The sequence below is a fragment of the Heterocephalus glaber genome, unplaced genomic scaffold (genome assembly GCF_053883595.1).
Source record: "Heterocephalus glaber isolate CG9 unplaced genomic scaffold, H.glaber_assembly_v1.0 deba00000470, whole genome shotgun sequence".
NCBI lineage: Eukaryota > Metazoa > Chordata > Mammalia > Rodentia > Bathyergidae > Heterocephalus > Heterocephalus glaber.
In genome coordinates this window covers 16,255,463-16,275,920 of record NW_028258145.1, presented here as the reverse complement: position 1 = coordinate 16,275,920, position 20,458 = coordinate 16,255,463, and the positions used below count along the sequence as shown (strand labels likewise).

Here is a 20,458-nt window from a genome sequence, read left to right as displayed (position 1 = left end):
TTAGGTCTGTTACAGATTTTATCTAGTGTCCCAAAACTAACAAGCATCTTTATCCATTAACTCACATTTAATCACAGTGGGGCTGGAGAAAAGGAACAAAGGTTATGCAGTCCCACATATTGCTTTGCATGACTGAAAGCTTTGTGTAACTGTTATTACACAGACATGCCTCATTTAACGATTTACCTTGTTAACTGCTCTTCAAACTTAACAATTGAGGTGTGCCGTTTGGACTTACTACCTGTCTTTTTGTTGTTGGTTATAGAGCTTCAATGTCTTTTTTTGGTGTGGCATACCTTCTTTGTACAGTACTGTAATTTTTGCTGATTGTACTGTACAGTACAGTACTGTAGTTTTACATTCTGTTATACATTATAGTACTGCATGTAAGAGTTACACAAATGAAAGCAAAATCATCAAGCTGGAGTTTCCTTTGACCGTTTCTTTGTTCTGAATATTGTAATGTACATAGTATATACAATTCTTCATTTAGCAACTAATCCAACTAATGATCTAGTTGCAGGGATATAACTTGGTTGTTAAATGAGGAATACTTATATGTACTGTTCATTCCATGTGTGTGTGTGCGCATGCACGAGGTACTGTGGATTGCATTGAAGGACTTTGCACTGAGCTACCCATCCTGAACTTTTTTTTTTTTTAATTTGGAGACAGGATCTTGCCAAGTGGCTAAGTTCCCCAGGCTGGGCTTGAACTTGAGATCAGTCTCCCTCAGTACTGGGATTATAGGCATGTACTACCATACCTGATTTGTAATTTGTATTTTTTTACTCACTATTTTTAATAGTGATGCCATTTTCTTATATTAATGCACGCTGATATGTGGGTTTCTAATTTATCCACTTTCCCAGTTCAATAATATTCCATTGTATGAATACACTATGAGTTATCCATTCTCCTAGATATTCTTCATAGAAATTGAGCTCGTTTCTCAGTTTTACTACTACAGTGTTGCTTTAATGTTCTTCTGCTGTCTCTTTGTGGACGTGAATAAAAGTTCTTCCAGGGTTCTACCTAGATGTTGCTAAAGTAGGAGGCCTTAAGCATATTTCTTATTTTTCTCAACCTCCATTCATCTTTATGTTTTGGAAGCAAAACACTTATTGGTACATTTTATATATACATAATGATAACATTCATCTTTAAAACCATGATAATACTCCCTTCAAGAGGTGCTGTGAAGCTGGGCGTGGTGGCGCATTCCTGTAATTCCAGCGCAATTGGAGGGTGAGGCTGGAGGATCAGAATTTTGAGCACAGCCTGGACAATTTAGTGACCTAGTGAGAGCCTGTCTTAAAATAAATAAATCAACAAAACAAATGAATTTTTTTAAAGGGCTGAGCTAGAGCTCAGTGCAAAGGCCCTGAGTTCAATCCCCAGTTCCCAGGAAGAGGGGAAGGTGCTGTGAAAATGGGGCAATGTAAGGAAAGAACAATTTCAATCATTCAAACAGTTGTTGCTGTTAGAATGGCTTTCAAATGTATATGGAACAGCAGGACAGAAAAAGCGATTGTCTGGTGCCAGAATAGAATAAAGAAGTCTACTATGTGAGGTACTGTAGCTCCCATCATACCTGGCCCATGTAGACCTCTGTCTACATCTTGACCTCTACATCTCTGCCCATGCTGCTGAGATGGGCCTGAGATGCGCTCCTCTGGTTCCAACTTTCCTCCTCCTTCCTTGTCTTCCTTTACCACGTTTTCTGAAGTCTGTCTTGATTCCCCAGGCTGCACTGGCAAGATTTCCTCTTTGCCTCCTGTCTCTCTTTAAACTACCCTCTTATTCTCCTCCCAGTTCCCCTAAATGGCCAATGTCTTGAAGACGCATTCTCCATTTTTTATGCATCTTTGTATATTGGGTCCTGATCATGGTGTGATACATGTACTGATAGGTGGGTGTAGAATAAATGAATTTAGGAATTCCTTAAAGTAAGCAGCTTGCAGCTAAGAATTTCTTAGAGCTAGAGGGATAAAGAGAGAAACAAGCATGCTATTTTTTTTTCTTTTTTTGAGACAGGGTCTCACTATGTAGTTCAGGCTGGTCTTGAACTCATGGCAATCCTCCTGTCTCAGCCTCCCAATTGCTGGTATTACAGGCATGCACTACCATGCAGGGCTGCTATTTTCTTCTTAGTTTTTCTTGTGATGCCAGGGACCAAACCTTGGGCCTCATGCATGCTAGTTAAGTACTCTACCACTGAGCTATATCACCAGCTTCATGCTGTTTTAATAAGAAAAAGGACAAGAGAGGATGTGAAGTTTTTTCAGTGATGTAATTATGCAGGACATAATGGAGTATTAAAGGAACATCTCATCCTGGAATGTGGATGCTAGGTGTGTACAAGAACTTTCTCTTTGATTGTGCCTCTCATAGTACTTATGAAATGAATGAATGGACCAGCCAGTGTGCTCCGGGGTAGTGAGCTCCCTGGCCCATTTAACATTGCCAAGCATTCTGCTATTTCTGGTCTAAGCAAAAGTTGGCAGACGTTTTTCTATAAAAGACCAGATAGTAAATATTTGTGGGTTTGTGGACCACATGGTCTCTAGGGAAAATATTCAACTCTGCCATTTTTGTAGTGTGAAAATAGGCACAGAAAATATGTAAACAAGTAGCAGGGTGTGGTGGTGCATGCCTGTAATCCCAGCAGTTGGTAGGCTGAGGCAGGAGGATTGTGAATTCAAGGTCAGCCTGGGCTACATAGTAAGATCAGCCTGGGCTGCATAGTGAGACTCTGTCTCAAAAAATAACAACAACAAAAAGAAAGAAAATAAAAGATGTGAACAAATGAGTATGATTCTTTTCTAATAAAATTTTATTTATAGTTACTGAAATTTGAATTTTATGTAATTTTCATGTGTTACAATGTATTATCCTTTAATTCCCCTCTCCTTTGACCATTAAAGAGGGCACAAACCATTCTTAGTTCATAGGCCTAAAGGACAGCTGTGGACCTCGTCCTAAATGATCCTTAGCACCAGGTACAAAGGAGGTCAAACTGAGTGATAAAAGAGTAAGCCTTGGAGCTAAAATCTGGTAGCTCCTGTGATTTGCCACTAGATGGGGACCCCTGCCAGCGTGTGGCTCAGTCAAGGGGTGTTTGAAAAGAGAACAGCTGCAGTTTCCAGGGTTTGGCCGATTAGTGGCTGGAGGGTTGATATAGCCGCACAAATTGTCCTAATGATTGAAAACTTATCCCAAACTATATAGATTTGCCTTCCATCTCCATCTCCTTGCTTATTTGTACACATTCCTCCAATTGTAACCTAACCGATGGAGGACAACAGTCACTTTCTCGAGACTTTCTTAGGTTATTAGATAAAAGGCTCAGGACAATATATAAATACCAGGCTACAATTCAAAAATTGAGGCTTCAGTGTGGTATTTGGACACAGATTCTACTCAAGATGCAGGTTGAGTGGAGCCCCTTCTTATATTAAGAAGACACTTAAAGCCTGTGACTAGTCTTGTGCCCAGTGTATTGATAGTACTTTCCATAACAGCCCCTACTCCCGGCCTCTTCGGACCCAGCATAAGCTTTGGTTTTTTTTGTTTGTTTGGTTGGTTTTTTTTTTTTGGTACTGAGGATCGAACTCGGGACCTTGTGCTTTCGAGGCAAGTGGCGGAACCACTGAGCTAAATCTCTGGCCCTTGAGAAGAATTTCTTTCACAAGTCTTTTTTATCCAAACCAAAAGTCTCTGACCCTTCTGTTTTCAGGTGATGAACTTGTTGGTGTGGGCTTGCTCAACCAGTATCCACAGCTTGCTGAAGAAGGCCTGGACATTGGAACTCTGCTTCACTGTTCTCCTGGCCTGGAGACACAGATCTCCACAGCAGATTATGGTGGTGCAGGAGGCAGCAACGAAAGCAGCTGCGTCCTGACGATGCCCACCACACAGAAGCAGTAGCCTATGCATCCCACATCTCAGCCCTGTCATGTACTTAATTTTTCATTTCTGTTGATAATTGTTTTACATAGGTGACAACACTGCTATTTGGTGTACATATATTCACGATTATTATCTCTTCCTCTTGGATTGTTCCATTTACAAGGTTGTAGTGACATTCCTTGTCTCTCTTAATCAGTCTTGACTTGAAATCCACTTTGTCTGCAAATAGAATAGCAGCCCATGGTATTTTTTTGGGTTCCTGTCACATGGAGTGTTGTTTTCTATCCTTTTAGTTTTAGTCTATGAATTTATTTTTGAATTAAATGTATTTCTTGTATGCAGTGTTTTGTTGGATCTTGCTTCTTGATCCATTCTTCCAGTCTGTTTCTTTTGATTGAGACACTGGATGACTGTTGAAATCATTAAGAAATGAACATGTTTCCAACATCTTGGAGTGGAAGAAGGCTCTTCTATAGCAACGTGATGGTGAAGGTCTGTGAAGCTCCAGTCTACCATCTTTAACACCCATACCCTGTTGTCATGCACTTGGGTCCAGCTAGATCCCTCGATTGGTCTCTCAGGAAGCACAGAATGAGCCTGTTTCTTCTACACTTCAAGATGTGTGCTATCAGAGAAAATTCTCATGTTCTTTTCTTCTCTGACTTAACATTTTAGTAGGGCAAGTTAAAAATCTTTTCAAAACTCTAGTCTTGTTTTTCCTGCTGACAAAGAGCAGCAGTTCTGAATGGAAGCAATTGTGCTATGTAGGAAGCATTTCAGAAACGTGAAAAGAATTTCTGGTTGTCACAGTGATTAAGGGTGCTTTTGGCATGTTGTTGTCAAGAACAGGGCTATCAAGAAAGGTTTGGGGCTGGGGATTTAGCTCAGTGGTTTTGCCGCCTGCTGCACAAGCGCAAGGACCCAAGTTCGATCCCTGGTACCAAAAAAAAAAAAAAAAGGAAAGGTTTGGATCCCACTGGAAAAAAGCAACAACAACAAAAACAAAAACAAGGAAGGCAAAGGGTGGATGGGCACAAAACTTTTACATAAGATTAGTATTGAGATGCAGTGCAATGCAGCCCAGTTCCCCCTTCCCCACCACCAGCCCAGGAATAAGTGCCAACACCTCCTGCCTCATTATCCTGGCCAGAGATTCTGGAAGTCCTGGGAAATAGAGAACAACCATATGCAGTGAAGAATATCTGCCCATCCTGCAGAAATGCCCATATCCAGGTGTGCATTTCAGGTGGGTGAAAACCTGTTCATAATTTTCTGAATCTAGAACACTATTTGCATGTGGTCATAGGATGGTTTTTAAAAAAAGTTTTAATATATGCTGAATTTTCTAGGAATCTGATTTCTTGTTAATTGAAGAAAGTTATACTTTCTTTTGTTCAGAACCCCGCTGAGAGATATTCATGGTTTCAGAATACCATGGCACAGACAGCAGTGTCCTGTGTTATATTTGTGTCTCCAAAATAAGATAAACTTTTGCAAATGGGAAGAGGATCAAGAGATGGAGGGAGGGTTAGGGAGAATGGAAAAGGGATGAAAAACCAGTTAAGATTGTGATGTACTTAGACCAATTCTGCACGATGAATGCAATCATTATGTCCTGCAAACATATATACTAATAAAAATTTCAAAATTCAAAAAGAAAACAAATATTTCATATTATTCAATTTTGGATTCTCTCTATATATTTATCTATATATCTATATCACATTAGTAGGTGTAGCTGTATTATGACTAATGAGAACATTTACATACTTCACAATATATTCATTTATTATAAATTAACTTTTATTTTTCTCTTATTAGGGCAGGCTAGTAGTTTATGGTTTTGTAAGGTACAACAGCTAGTAAATTATATTATGTATGAATTTCATTTCAAAATAGAGAGATATTAGTATTTATTGTGATGAGAGATTAAGTATAATGCTTTATAGGCTAGCTTCCTATTGCTGCTGTAACAAATTATGACAAATGTAGTAACTTAAAAAATACAAATTCATCATCTTACAGTTTTGGAGGTGAGAAGCCAGCAGTGGGGTTCACAGGGCTGAAATCAAGGTGCAGGCAGGGCGGTGCTCCCACTGGGGGTTCTGGTGACACTCCGGACCCTTGCCTAGTCCAGGTTCCAGAGGGTGCCTAAATTTCTTGTCTCATGATCCTTTCCTCCATTTTTAAGGTCAGCCACGTGGTACCTTCAAATATCTGGCTCTGACCCTACCCTCTTGTTTCCATTGTTGTATCTCCTTCTGTGACCCTGGCCCTCCTGCCTCCCTCTTACAAGGATCCCTGTGATTACATCGGTACCACAGGGATAATCCAGGATCATCTCCCCATCTCAGGGTCCTTAATTTAATCATATTTGCAAAGTCCCTTTTGTAGTGTATTAGTCCATTTTCTGATGCTATCACTGAATGTCACAGACTGCACACTTTATAAAGAGTAAATTTATTTGACTCACGGTTTTGAAGGCTGGGGATTCAAGATCAGGTGGCTGCAGCTAAAGTGCTCCTTCTTGATTGAGACTGAAATGTGGCACAGGGCACCACCTGGCAATGCAGAGCATCCTCATGCAGGTCTCTTATGAATCTGTGGTCCAGTTGGATCAGGGTCCCATCTCCCTGTCCTTATTTAACCTTAACAACTTTCCACAGACCCCGTCTCCAAACACCAAGACTGGACTGAGTTTCTACCTTCTTCATACCTCATATGGGGATTCCATGTCAACATGAGTTCTGGTAGAGACATTCAATCCACGGGCAACATAGTCACAGATCTGGGGATTTGGACCTGGGTGTCTTTGGATGGCCATGTTCCACCTACTACACTTTAATAATAAAGTAATTATTGTTCTGATAATGTTGGTGCTCATAGATATAACTGATACTTTGGGCTGGTGCTTCCTCTCTCCTTCTGGTCTCAGGGTAGGTAGATTTCTTCCAAGACTGTGGCTTGGGCTGAACATATTCCAGTCCATAGAAGAGCAAGTAAGTCCCTGCCAGGCTGAGCCACTGGTGCCCAGGGCAAGACTACAGTGGTAGGGCCTGGAGTTGCCAAGGATTGTAGATTCAGGGCATTCATTGGAAGCTAACGTGGATTGAAAAACTTCTTCCTACTGTTTATTTTCTCTTGGAAGCATGTGATGTTTACTTTTCTTGAGGTATAAAAATTAAATGTCTAAGCTGTTTTGCTTTTCAGAATTCATCTGAAGTCACTGATTCTTTAGCTCCAATGATCTACGCATTCTGACCTAAAAACCAGGATATATGCTCTTATAGTCTAAGAGTTAAGATATAAGGGTTTTTGATGTGCTTCTAAGAGTCAAAGGAATTTGAGGAGATGCAGCTTGTTTGAAGACACACTAGGTTTTCTGGCACATCCTGATAGTTTGGGGATTATAATATGACAGGATAAAGAAGCCATCGTTTAACAAGTATTTCATAAAGTGTCAAGTGCTGTGTCATGTTCTTATACATATTACCTCATTTAACTCTCGTTTCAGTCCAGGGAAGTAGAAATTGTCATCCTTGTTTTGCAAGTTCTGTCTCAAGATGGTAGTGTCAGGCTTAGAATTCAAGGTCAGGTCTGTTCAACTCAGAAAGCAGTGCTTATGAGCTACCTATCCACAAAGATCCAGGGCACAGGATGCCGGTAAATAGATATGTCTTAGCGCATTTGTACACTTAGTTTATTTGTAACATAAAACCCAGGACTGGGTAACTAATAATGAGTAAAATGTTTTTGGCTTATAGTTCTGGAGGCTGCAAAGTTCAAGATGGAGAGGCTGCATTTTTTGGGAGCCTTTTTGAAGCATCTTGGGGCAAGGGGCTCATTCTTTTATCAGTAAACCACTGCCCAAATAAGTAACCCTTGATAACGGCATTAATCCAGTCATGAGGATGCAGCCCTCTTGAGCTAAGCACCACTTAAATGTACCCCCTCTTACACTGTGCACTGGGGATTAAGTTTCCAACACATGAACTCTGGGGCATACATTTAAACCATGACAAGATGTATCGACAGTGCTACATGGAAGGTGAGCCATAGCTGCAGATCTGCAAGTGTCTTTCTTTTGATAACCAAGAAGAATGGCATTTAGTTCGATGAGAGTTTAGAACTGTGCCTCTAAAATCCTTCCGGGTGGGCCAAGGATTTAGCTCGGTTCCGGTGCTTGCCACGCAAGCGCAAGGTCCCGAAATCCCAGCACCAAAAAAAAAAAAAAAAAAAAAAAAAAAGAACCTCTAAAATCCCCCCGGGTAAGAGGAAGGACAGAGCACACTGCTAATCCCCTGGCACCAGACATGTTTCAGGGAATTTGATAGAAAGATAGAGAAAGGGTTGTTATTTTCAAAGCCCCTCTTGTCTGTATCCAGCACACTTCCATCATGAATGAAGCTAAGAACCCCTCAGACCCCATGCCTTTATGTGGGGGTGCTGTGGGGGCCCTAGTTGGGAAGGAGGAAGCCCCCTGAGAACCCAAATGGTTCGGTTACCTATATGCCAGAGAGCTCAGTTTAGTCTCTACTTCCTGCAAAGTGTCTCCGCATTGGGGAGACATTAGAGGGTACAGTAAGAGAGGCCCATCTTACTTGAAATGTGAGCCTGACAGCTGAAGGGTCCCAGAGCAGCAAATATCACCTTGCCTCTTTTCTTGGACCCCTCCAGCTGACTGCTTTTGATAGGCAGAGGCATCTGGCTGCTAAAAATATCCTACTGACCAACTGCTCAACTCATGTGGAGCCTGACTGCAGTGCAGAGCTTAGCTCATGCAGAGAGTTGCTTCTTGCAAAGGAACTTTTGTAAACATGTCAGGTCCCATCCTGGGACCACAGTAGCCTTTAGCTATTTTCTACTGTGCTGGGAGATGAAGGAGACTCTTCCCAGGTCTCTATCCTCTTCCCTATTCTATCCCTGACTCCAGGAACAGTGGTGGAGGGGGTGGTGAGGGCCCAGAGGCTGAGGGGGTGGGGAAGGGGAGGTGGACTGTCCATTTATAGTCCTGCTCTTTGGGATGCTGAAGGTGCTGAAATAGCAGCAGAGACAAGAGGCTTGGCGCAGTGTGAAGTACCCCCCGAGCTGGCTGGACAGACCCTGAGATGACGATAGGGAGCATGGAGAACGTGGAGGTCTTCACTTCCGAGGGCAAAGGCAGAGGTCTGAAGGCCACAAAGGAGTTCTGGGCTGCAGATGTCATCTTTGCCGAGCGGGCTTATTCCGCAGTGGTTTTTGACAGGTATGAAATGTGGGAGTTGCTTTCCTCTTTCCTGTTGGCTTGGCTGGTGCTAAACTCCCAAATACTTTGCTTTCACCATCATCAGGGAAATGGCACCTCTGACAACTATTTTCTTGTATAAGCAAGGAGTCATTGCCTGGGACTTGCTGAGGTCCCCCAAAGGGCCAGAAAGGTGAGCGAGGGCTTTGGGATGCTTTCTCCTAACGTCAGTCACCTTGGTTGAGACAGTGTGTTGAGGCGGAGGTGGGGTGCTGTGGGAACTTACAGAACTCTCTTTTTAGCTCTTTATGGAACATTGAAACCTATATAAATATATTAGAGGATAAAGTGTTTGCTGAGACTAATAAGTCCTGTGATTATTTAAATATATATCTTTCTAGAATGTTCTTGTGTAATTGTATTTGTCTGCACTTATTGAAATGGGTAGATGTAGTTTGTTTATTTTTTATTTTTAAAAATTTTGTTGTTGTTGTTTTTTGATACTGGGGATCGAACTCAGGACCTTGCACTTGCAAGGCAAGTGGAGTATTTTCTATTTTTATAGACTGCTTCTCAGCCTTTGAGCTAGGATCAAGTGTATTTTTTATAGAAATGACATTTTACTTCAGCTATCATTTTAGATCTTGCTCCTTTCCCCAGAAAGACATATTTTGATGTCTATCCTTGTGGAAATGACAAGATCTTTTAAATCCTCAAAGATCTCTTTCTTTTAACTACATGTAGAACTATCCATATTGATTCATATGCTATATGCATCACCACTTTTAACTGCTGGGAAGATTCCATTCTATAAATATATGACATTTATTTATCCATTAACAATAAGAGATGTTTGATAGTTCACAATTTTTATAAAATCCAACATTTCTGCAATGAAAATGCTTGCTCACGTCTACTTGTAGCCTTGCAGGATTGTTCTCTAGGGTATATGACTAGAAGAAGAATTGCTGGGCCTTAGGATATGCTGTTTTCAGTTTTAAGAGGTTTTTATCAAAGTTATATTCCCATTTCTCCACAGTCCTGTCCAAACTGGACTACAAGTCTTTAAAAAATCCTGTATGGGGATTAAAATTACAGTATTTTCTAAGTCAAAGTTGAAGTAATCTGCCTGATACTTATGTGGTCTGAGTTAACACAGTCTCAGATAATCTAGGCTTGTGATTGGCTCGCTGTTCCAGCGATCATGGGCATGGGTGCTGCTTTTCAGACATAATTTGGTTAGCATTCAAATTCTCTTGGCTTCCTCCCTACCAAGACCTCCAGGGAAAAGACAGTGAATTGGAGCACATGGTTCACCACCACCTACAGAATATCAGGAGCTGATAGTCATAGCTCTTCATTAATTTATGTCAGTGTGTGTCAGAGGTGGGGTGAGTGCAGGTAGGGAGGCAGTTAAAACACAAAAATTCACAAATACTGCAAACACTGATCTTTATTCTATCACCAAGTTACCATCTGACCTTAAAAGAACACCTCCTCCATTCGGTGTCTCCGATTCCCCCAAATCAAAGTAGCTAATCAGTTTCTCTCTCAATGTTCTGAATCCCAATGATGAGTGTAACTGTATTGTATACCTAATATGTACCAATAAACTTAATGAAAAAAAAAAGAATGTTCTGAGTGGTGTGTGGTCTCCCAGTGAAACATTCTTATTTTAGAAAATGCAGAAAGAAGAAATATATCATCACACAATGATAACCGCTCTTAACCTTTGGATCTTTTCTTCTAGCTTGTTTTAAAATAGCTTTCATAGCTGGGAGTGGTGGTACATGCCTGTAATTTCAACCCTCAGGAGGCTGAGGAGGGAGGATCACTGTGAGTTCAAGGCCAGCCTGTACTACGTAGTGAATTCAAGGCCAGCCTGAACTATATTGTGAGAGTCTGTCTCAAACAAACAAACAAAAATAGCTTTCACTCATTTGTACTACACATTTGGGACCTTAAGTTATTTTTCTTTTAATAATTTAGACATCTTCTGTGCAATTATACACTCTTCAGAGACATAGGATGTAAAGGCTGCATGTTCTTCTACTACTTGTATTAACATTTAGGCTGTATGCATGTTTTTGTTATTATAATTTATCATTCATTTGATGTAATAACTCCAAAAACTTTGCAGATAAATGCTACGTAAAATGGTAGATTATTACCACAAAGGCAATAAAAATTAGAATGCTAGGGGTGAATGATTTTTAAAATGATTGATGAGGGGGTTGTGGATGTTACTCAGTGGTAGAGTGCAACCTTAGCATCACAAGCACCACAAGACAAGACAAGACAAGACAAAAAATTGAAGAAAATGAAAAAGAGATCATTTTTAGCCATATTTTATCCAAAGCTGGGTGTGGTGACGTATGCTTAGAATCCCAGCACTTGGGAGGCTGAGGAAGGAGAATCACCATGAGTTCGAGACAAGGCAAGGATACATAGTGAGTTCAAGGCCAGCCTGAACAACATAGCAAGAACCTTTGTCAAAAAAACAAAAAAACTTCACAAAAAAATCCAACAAAACAAAGCAGCACAAAAAAACCCCCCAAAACCTCAAAATAAATACATAAAGTGAGAGTCATAACATACTCCACGCCTGGGCACTGAATGAAGTGGGTAAGGACACTGTTCACAGAGTTAGGCAGCAGAAGTGGAATCTAATCACAAGACCTTGAAGATGTCTTTCAGTCTGAGATTCTGTGGGCTGTGTGACTTCTACGGCCCACGCACAGGGCTCCAGTGAGGCAAGAGAGGAGTGCTAGGTGAATAGAAGAAGGGAACTTATTCTGGTTATTATTTTAATTCCCAGTCAAATATAAGAAATGGCACAGTAATAGTGGTTATGGCAGGATGAAGAGCCAAAATACTATTCAATTATTCCTTTTCAACAGCCCCAGATACTTGAATGTAGAATCTATCTAACCCAGAGTTTAAAAGAATTTTTTTTGAGACAGGGTCTCCCTATGTATTTCAGTCTGGTCTTATACTCACTATTTAGCCCAGGCTGGCCTCAAATTTGTGGTGATCCTCCAACCTCAGCCTCCCAAGTGCTGAGATTATAGGTGTGCACCACCACGCCCAGCTTAGCCTAGGGGTTCTTAACCTGGATGTGGATTTGTGGATTCTTGGCTAGGAACTATTAATAACTGGAAGATGGAAGTTCATGTGGGTGGGCACACATGCTTTTTATTTCTGTAAGAAAATCCATAGTTTTCATCACTTTCAAATGGTCCTAAACCCAGAAGATTGAGAACCACTGAATTTATTCAATCCTCTGGGATGAATGGGGAAACTGAGAGGTTTAGGGGGGTTAATGGGCTTTCCCAGGTCCCATGGGGTGAGGAATAGGGCAAGAGCCAGTCTCACTGTGTCCCGTCCAAGTCATCACTTTCACTGCCTGTTACCCAAAAAGTGGCCTGCTCAATTTTATTTTGTATTTTTAGTAACAATAAATAATATTTAACTTTAATAAAAGAAAGAGCATCCACTATCAGTTTTAGAACAATTGAAAGCTGATTCTGGGGCCTGAGATTGTTAGATCCAGAAACTCATAGGTAAGAAACAAGAATATACACGTGATTAAAAAAAAAAGACAAAGTGTTTATAATAATAAACCAATATATCAGTTTCCTATTGTTACTGTAACCCCAGTGACTTCAAACAACATAAATTTACTGTCATAACAGTTCCAGATGTTAGACGTCTAAACCAGGCTCAGTTTTTTTGTGTTTCTTTGTTGTCTCCAATGTCTAGCGGCTGCCCACAAGCAGAAAAAAGGCTCATGGCCCTCTTCCTGCATTTTGAAAACTTGCAATGGCCTCTTGCCCACTCTGGCCACCTGCCTCCTTTGGGTGACTCGTGATGACATTATATCTACCTGGAGAATCAGGATGCTGTTCCTATCTTAAGGTTCCTCTCCTTAATTCCATCTGCAAAATCCCTTTGTGGTGTAAGGCAACATATTGCCAGGCTGTGGGGATTACAATATGGACATTTGGGAAGCTATTATTCAGCCAACAATATACATTTTCTAGATTAATCCAATTCATCATGAAATATCAAAATATATTAAGAAGAACCAAGGTCTGTTACTGAATTTTTTTTTTTTTTTTTTTTTTTTTGGTACCAGGGCTTGAGGCACAGTACCCCTGAGCTAAATCCCCATCTGTTACTGGACTTTTAAATCTCTCTCTCTCTCTCTCTCTCTCTTCTGGGGATTGAACCTAGGGTCTTGATTATGCCAAGCAAGCACTGTACCACTGAGCTACAACCCTTGTCCCCCTTTTAAGTTCTTTACATAAAAATGTAACCAGTTCCTAAATGAGTCTGGTTAAGAAGTTGAAAGCATTGAGACCATAATGGTAAGTAAAATAAGTCAGATACATAACTTAAGTATTGCATGGTTTCTTACATGAGAAACTCAAAAGTATAAGTAAATCGAAGACCAAAATAAAAGACAGTAGGAAACAGGGAGATACAGTGGTATCTTGGTTCATGAACTTGATTCTTTCCATAATTCTGGTTGCAAACTGAATTGGATGTGAACCAAATCAAATCCAGGGGTTAGGTTCAAGGATGACCTTGTGGGAAATTTGATTCGGTTCTCATCCAGTTCCATCTGCGACCAGAATCATGGAGAGAACTCAGTTCGTGAACTGAGGTACCACTGTAGATCTTTTGCAAAAGGGAAGGAAATTCAGAGATGGAGGAATTGGAGGAGAAGGGAAAGTAAACAGAATTCAAGATGTTCTATGTGCCTGTACCAACTCCCTGTGATAACTGTAATCATTATTTACTGCAGACACTTATTAATAAAAGTAAAAATTAAAAAATAATTAACAATTAAAAGATAAAAGAAGTTAAAAGTGTCCAGGAGACTATCCATATATGTGTGCGGGGGCGAAAAATGAGGGGAACATGATGAAAAAGTTGAGTACTTTTAAAGAAATTAATGCCAACCAGCTTGTTTTTGAAAACAAGCAGGAGCTTCTCTAGGCCCAGTGGGGACAGCTGGGCTTTTAGCCAGTGTAAGTCTGTGGGATTAGCCCTGGCAGACTCCTGCACACACATGTGCCCTTTAATCTGATAACAGCTGAGGGGTGGGTGTTGGAGGACAAATGGTGCTATAAATGGAAATAATTTAATAAAGGGATTAGAGAGACTCCCGAGCAGTTTGTTTAGAAAATTAGCAAGTAAGCTTTAATTAAAGTATTCAGGTTACCACCATCAATGTTTGTAGACCTAGAACCGATGCCTTTAATTTGGCACTTTTAGGCGCAGAGGCAAGACTTGTTGATATTCCACACAACCTTTTGTGAGCTGTCCTGTTACGTTTTACAAAATAATCCTCAAATTCAGAAATTTGGGTATTACTGCTTTTTTAACCTACCTACACCAAATGGCAAGTCACCTCCATAGTGAGTTCATCTTCACTCATTTGTATCTGACAATGTGATTTGAAATTGAGGTGACAGTGTGGACACAGCTGGAGGCTAGAAATGCATCCAGAGGTGAGGGGTGTGTGTGCACCTTGTCATGGGAGTTGTGGCACTGGAAATCTTGAAAGCTGATTTTTTTTTATTAGCACAAGTTTGCAGTACATAATGATTACATTCATCGTGGGAAGTTGATACATGTACATAACATATCCCAATTCTTTTTATGTTCTCTTCCCCATCCCTCCCGGCCTCCTGCTCCCTCTGTCTCTTGGTCCTCTTCCCCTTTGCTAAAGAGCTGTCTCCCTGTTTCCTGTTATCTATCAGGCTGAGTGTTTTTGAGCAGCCTGCAGAGGCAGAACTGTTGATACAGCCCTCTTTGGATGTGTTTTTGCCGTGCTTGTTTGCCCACCAGGCAGACACTTTGCCTTTCCATTTATCTATCCATAACTGACCATTTCCATATAAGGAGCTGAGCAGTAGCTGCCCTTCCAGCCCCCTTGACTCTGACAGATAACAGAACCCAGGACAAGGCTGCAGGCTTCCAAGGGGACTCGCTGGCTGGGCGGGGCACAGGCAGGGCTGCTGGGAAAGCAGGTGGGTTTGGTAGGGCCTCTGCCCTTTGGACCAGGAGCAGTGGCCAGCAGAGGAACTGATGAGAGAATATCCCTGGCAGGACATGATCACCATGGCTCTGAAGGCTTCTTGTGAAGATTAGAAAATGAGAACAGCTAAAAACATCTCTTTGGAAGTTGCAAAGCTCTGTATAAATGGGAGTTGCTACTTGGAAGTCTGTCTAAGGAGACATGACACTTTCTAAAGGTCACCAGCTCAGCTTGATTGAGACACGTGCTCTTACTACTGGAATCCCAAAAGAGGTTTTAGGACTTTATGTTTTTTGGACAGTTTCCTGCCCTGGAGGACGTAATAGTGGATATTTTTGTCCAGGAAGTGTCCTTGTCCTCACATGAATTTCTCCTGTGATCAGGAGTAAGAGGAGTAAGAGGATTAAGAGGCTGCTGGAGGACAGTTGAACTCAGAGACCACCTGGCCCAACCTCCCCCTGTGACAGGCGGGCTGGGAGGACCAGGCTGACATCGACTGAGCACAAATGCAGTGCCAGGTTCTCGGCTGGTTGCTTTACACGGTTTATTTCATTTAACCCTCAAAACCACTCTGAGAGTGGTGGGATTTCAGAACATCTTTGAAACTTTCTTCTTGCTTGAATTTTTAAGATAGTATATTTCATTCAGAAACAATAGTACCGAGTCTAAAAGATATCAGGATATAAGTATTGCTATCGTCTTCACATAAGGAAACAAAAGCTCAGAGGGTTAGGGACTTGCTCAAGGTCACACAGCCAGTAGACACTAGAGTCAGAAGTGGAATCCAGTTCTGATCAACCTTCCATATTTGATGTCCTAAATGACCCATTCTACCACTGATGGGGGAGATATGGCCATCAAAGGGCTAGGCTTTTTTTGAAACTTCCTTTCCTCTCTACCGGACATTTCTCAGCATGCCCCACCAGAAGGAGCAGATTCAGGTCTTCTCTCAGGTCTACATTCTTGCTACTCAAAGTTGAAGCATCAGTATCACCCAGGAATAGAAAGGGCAGAATCCTATTTAAAAATGCAGACTCCCAGGCCCCACCAAGACCTGGAATTGAAACTTGAGTTTTTACTTGCTTTCTGATGATGTGTGCACACACTAAAGTTTGGGAAACCCTATTGTACAAGTCCCTCCTTCCCAGTTCCCGCCTCATGGCTGAGCCTTCCCAGCATGTAGGGTGAAGGAGAGAAAGGCTGACCACATCCCCAGGAGACCAAACTTCAGAGGTAGCTCCCAAGGCTTCCTCAGGTTCACCAAGGAAATATATATTTGCAATGCATAATGAGTATGTTCACTGTGTGGTGTTGATAGGTAGACATATCACATTTTAGCCACATCAGCTTTTCAAACTTGGCTCTAGACCCTAGCAAAATCGGAGCTGTGTTGTGCAATAAAACAGATTGGTGAGCCTGGAGGAGATACTTGGTAGTTCACACTCAGAACCTACTATGAGTTCACAATGAGAAAACAATCATTCCAAACCAATCACTCTTTCTTTTTATGAAAAATAATTACAAGTTTCTTGGAGTGATTGCAAAGAATCCCATGTGATGAAAAGATGGTGAGATATTGAGCTGATAGATTTATTGACTCAAGGCCTGATAAATGATGATATTGGTGATTGCAAAGGCCTCCCTGGCATCCAGTCTGGAGTGAAGAATTTATTCCCCACCTCAATGCTCTCTCCCCAGCTTCATCCTGGTCAAAGTGGTTATCAGTGACTTGGAAGACATGTGGTCCATTGCACCAGAATTTATTCTTAAGGATATAACACAGCTGCAGTTCATAGCAGGTGGATTATTCTATGACTAGGCCCTATTAGAAGTGTATTAGCTCAGTTCATGGGAACCTGGAGGCAAGTGCCAGGCCAGCTGTATTCTCTCCTTTGGAGTCAGGCTCAGAAAGCTTGTCCTAATAAGCCACAGGCTGTGTTGACCAAGGGCAGGCCAGGATAAGGGGCCCAACCCCAAGCAGGAAATAAGGGGGCATTAAAAAATCAATAACAGAACCCACTAGAAGTCAATTTAAAAATTAAAATTTTTTTTAAATCTTGCTATCACCATACACCAGAAATTCTAAACAATGTCAGAGATTATATACTCCTCCTTTTAAACATTTATGGTGGTCTATGTCCAAAAATAATTGCTGTGGACTAAGTTTCAAATTAGCACATTTAAAAATGACTTACCCTGCGCTCTGCCTAGAAGTTACTTCCACACATCCTCAGTGGTACAGTTATTCCTTAACACACGTGGCCTCAGCTACATGCTTTCATTCTGAAAGTCTTCTTTTTTTTTTTAGTTCTTTTATTGGTATATTTTAGGTATACAATTCATTTACATTTATTATTGGGTGTTTGTACCTGTACATGATGTATTTTGGTTCTTACTTTTTCCCCATTGCCTGTGCGCCCTTCACCCCCTCCACCCTTCCCTATTTACACAGACATCATTTCCATTTTTTTTTCTTTTCACAAGGTCAACACTCAAAAAACAATAGCCTTCTTGTATGCAAATAACAGACTCACTGAGAGAGAAATTAGGGAAACAATTCCTTTTCCAATAGCAACCAAAAAAATGAAATATCTAGGAATCAATCTAACAAAGGAAGCAAAAGACCTCTACACTGAAAACTACAGCACTCTGAAAAAGGAGATTGAGGAGGATATAAGAAAATGGAAAGACATCCGTTGTTCCTGGGTAGGAGGAACCAATATAGTGAAAATGTCCATACTTCCAAAACTACTATATAGATTCAATGCAGTGCCGATTGAAATTCCAACAATATACTTCACAGAACTAGAGAAAACAATCCAAAAATTCATTTGGAACCAGAAGAGACCTAGAATAGCAAAAGCAATTCTAAGCAACAGAGACATGGCTGGGGTTATCATAATCCCCAACTTGAAACTATACCACAAAGCTACTGTCATTCTGAAAGCCTTCTTATCACTTAACTAATTACTTTTTCATGGTACCAGGGATTGAACCCAGGGCCTTCACACTGAGCTATATACCCAGCCTTTTAAAAATATATTTATCTTGAGACAGGGTATTGATAAATTACTGAATTGCCCAGGCTAGGCTCAAACTTGTGATCCTCCTGCCTCAGTTTCCAGAGGGCTGGAATCACAGATATGTGCCACCTCACCAGGATCTATGTGCTTTCATTGTGAGAGTCTGTCCTTAAGGACAGATACTGTGTTGGTCCTGTGTTGGCCACAGTCCATGTCTCTAACCCCTGTGCTACTACATATTTTAAGTAAGTAAGAAATAATCAGTGATTATAATGATGAAAAAGCAGAACTTCTGTTATTTCAAATAACTACGTGGTTTTTACTAATGTTTAAAATTCATTTTTATTTTTTTAAGTTTATAATTAATGTGTGTGTGTGTGTGTGTGTGTGTGTGTGTGTGTGTTTTACTAGGGAAGCAGGACTTCTTGCTTGCTAGGCAAGTGTTCTACCACTGAACTACATCTCCAGCCTTTTAAAAATTTATTCTTTAAAATTTTGAGACAAGGTCTCACTAAGTTGTCCAGGGTGGCCTCAAATGTGAAAGCCTCCTGCCTCAGTTTCCCAAGCAGCTGGGTTATAAATGTGTACCACCATGCTGGCTTAAAATGTTTTCTGAATTTAAAATTTGTGTGGATTGTTGGGTTGAAACACAGGGCCTCCCTCATGCTAGGTAAGCATGTGCTTTAGCATTGAGCTATACCTCCAGTCCCCTGTGTTTAACTTTTAAAACAGTACAACTGATGCAAACTGTTCAGTGTAACCTTTTTGCTCAATGGATGCAAATTTTAGTATATCCCCAAGATAGAAAAATATGCATATGAGTGAAAAATGAAGGTAGTGTAACTAGAATGTTCTAAAATGATCAGTTTGGGTGGGAGATATGCTAGCAGTGCCAGAGTGGGGTTGTTCTCTGATAGATGTCCCTGGAACAGACAAGGTGGTGCAAGTGACTAGTGGCCTGTGACAGCCAGCAGAACTGTGCTTGCTTCTAACTGTTCTGTTTCCAGATCCTTTCTTGGTTCCCCTCCCTTTCTTTCCTGACTTGGCTTTGTATTCCTGGTCTGTGTCCTGTTATCCTGGAGGGTGGCATCTGCTACTCCTACTTCTTTCCCAACCTAAAACAGGTTCTTAGAATTGTAGATGACTCTAAGTTTAGCACATCAGCATAACACCAGATGACACAATAATTATTCAAGATGCTCTTGACACTTCGGAATGCTACACTGGAAGAAGCCAGATAGCTATAAAAGTGAAGGCTCCATTCCCAGTTAAACAACTCAGGCTCATGAGGGAAATTCGGGGTTGATGAGCATGTTTGCTCTATTGATGATGGTGTTGGGTAGGTGCATTTGCCGGCATCTATGAAAGAGTACACACTCTGGGAGATGGACTGAATGCATTTTGCCTTGTGAGATGGACATGAGCTGTTAGGGGCTGAATAGTGTATTTTAGATTTCTAATGTCCTGCAAAGGTCCATGTATTGAATGCTTGGCTCTCAACCTGTGCTCTATTAGGAAGTGGGGTTGTGTGGAAGGAAGTTAGGTCATTAGAAGTGCATCCTTAAAGGGGGCAATTAGGACCCCTGGCTCCTCCTTTTATCTCTCTTTGCTTCCCAGCATCTCTGAGGTGAGGAGTTTCCTCTGCCATGTGTTTCCACCATGATGTGTTGCCACAGCAATGAATCAATCCACCATGAACTGAACCTCCTAATCTGTGAGCCAAAATAGACTCTCCTTTTTAAAGTTGATTATCTTAGATATTTTGTTACAGTAAGAGAAACATAATACTTTTTTTTCTTTTCCTTCTTCTTTTTTTTTTTTTTGGTGCTGGGGATTGAACTCAGGAGCTTGTGCATACTAAAAATATACATTTTTTGAGACAGAGTTTCACTATGCAGCCCAGGATGGCCTTGAACTTGCAGCAATCTTCTTGCTGGGATTATAGGTGTACACTGCCAGCCTGGCCCAAAAGTATGTATTTAAAATATGTATAGTTTATTGTATGTTAATTGTGCCTCCATAAATCCGTGCAGAAAATTAGTGCCGTGTGGACAGAGAGAAATTATGCCTTGGTGTAGCACCTTTGAGAAAGCACAGGAAGTTCTAGTGACTAATTTGTAAATTAACTTTAAACTAAGGTGAGTTTTTTTTCCCCCAAAAGAAACTAATGGAAGACCAATGTGAAGATCCAGGGAGTGTAGAAGACACTGTATCTGAATACTATTCTTTTGGGGGGGGGGGCATCATAAT

At 40.9% G+C, this 20,458-nt stretch overlaps 1 protein-coding gene across 2 annotated transcripts in view; it reads left to right on the top strand.

Annotated features, from left to right (window-relative positions):
* The first annotated feature begins 8,651 nt into the window (after positions 1-8,651).
* The window catches only part of LOC101718535 (histone-lysine N-methyltransferase SMYD1), a 32,944-nt gene continuing 21,137 nt past the window's right edge, over positions 8,652-20,458 (top strand). For both annotated transcript variants that reach the window (XM_004844564.3, XM_004844563.3), the window contains exons 1-2: positions 8,652-8,808; positions 8,945-9,157. In XM_004844564.3, the coding sequence (XP_004844621.1) occupies positions 9,021-9,157 (137 nt within the window). In that variant the 5' untranslated portion in view covers positions 8,652-8,808; positions 8,945-9,020. The remainder of the gene's footprint in view (positions 8,809-8,944; positions 9,158-20,458) is intronic.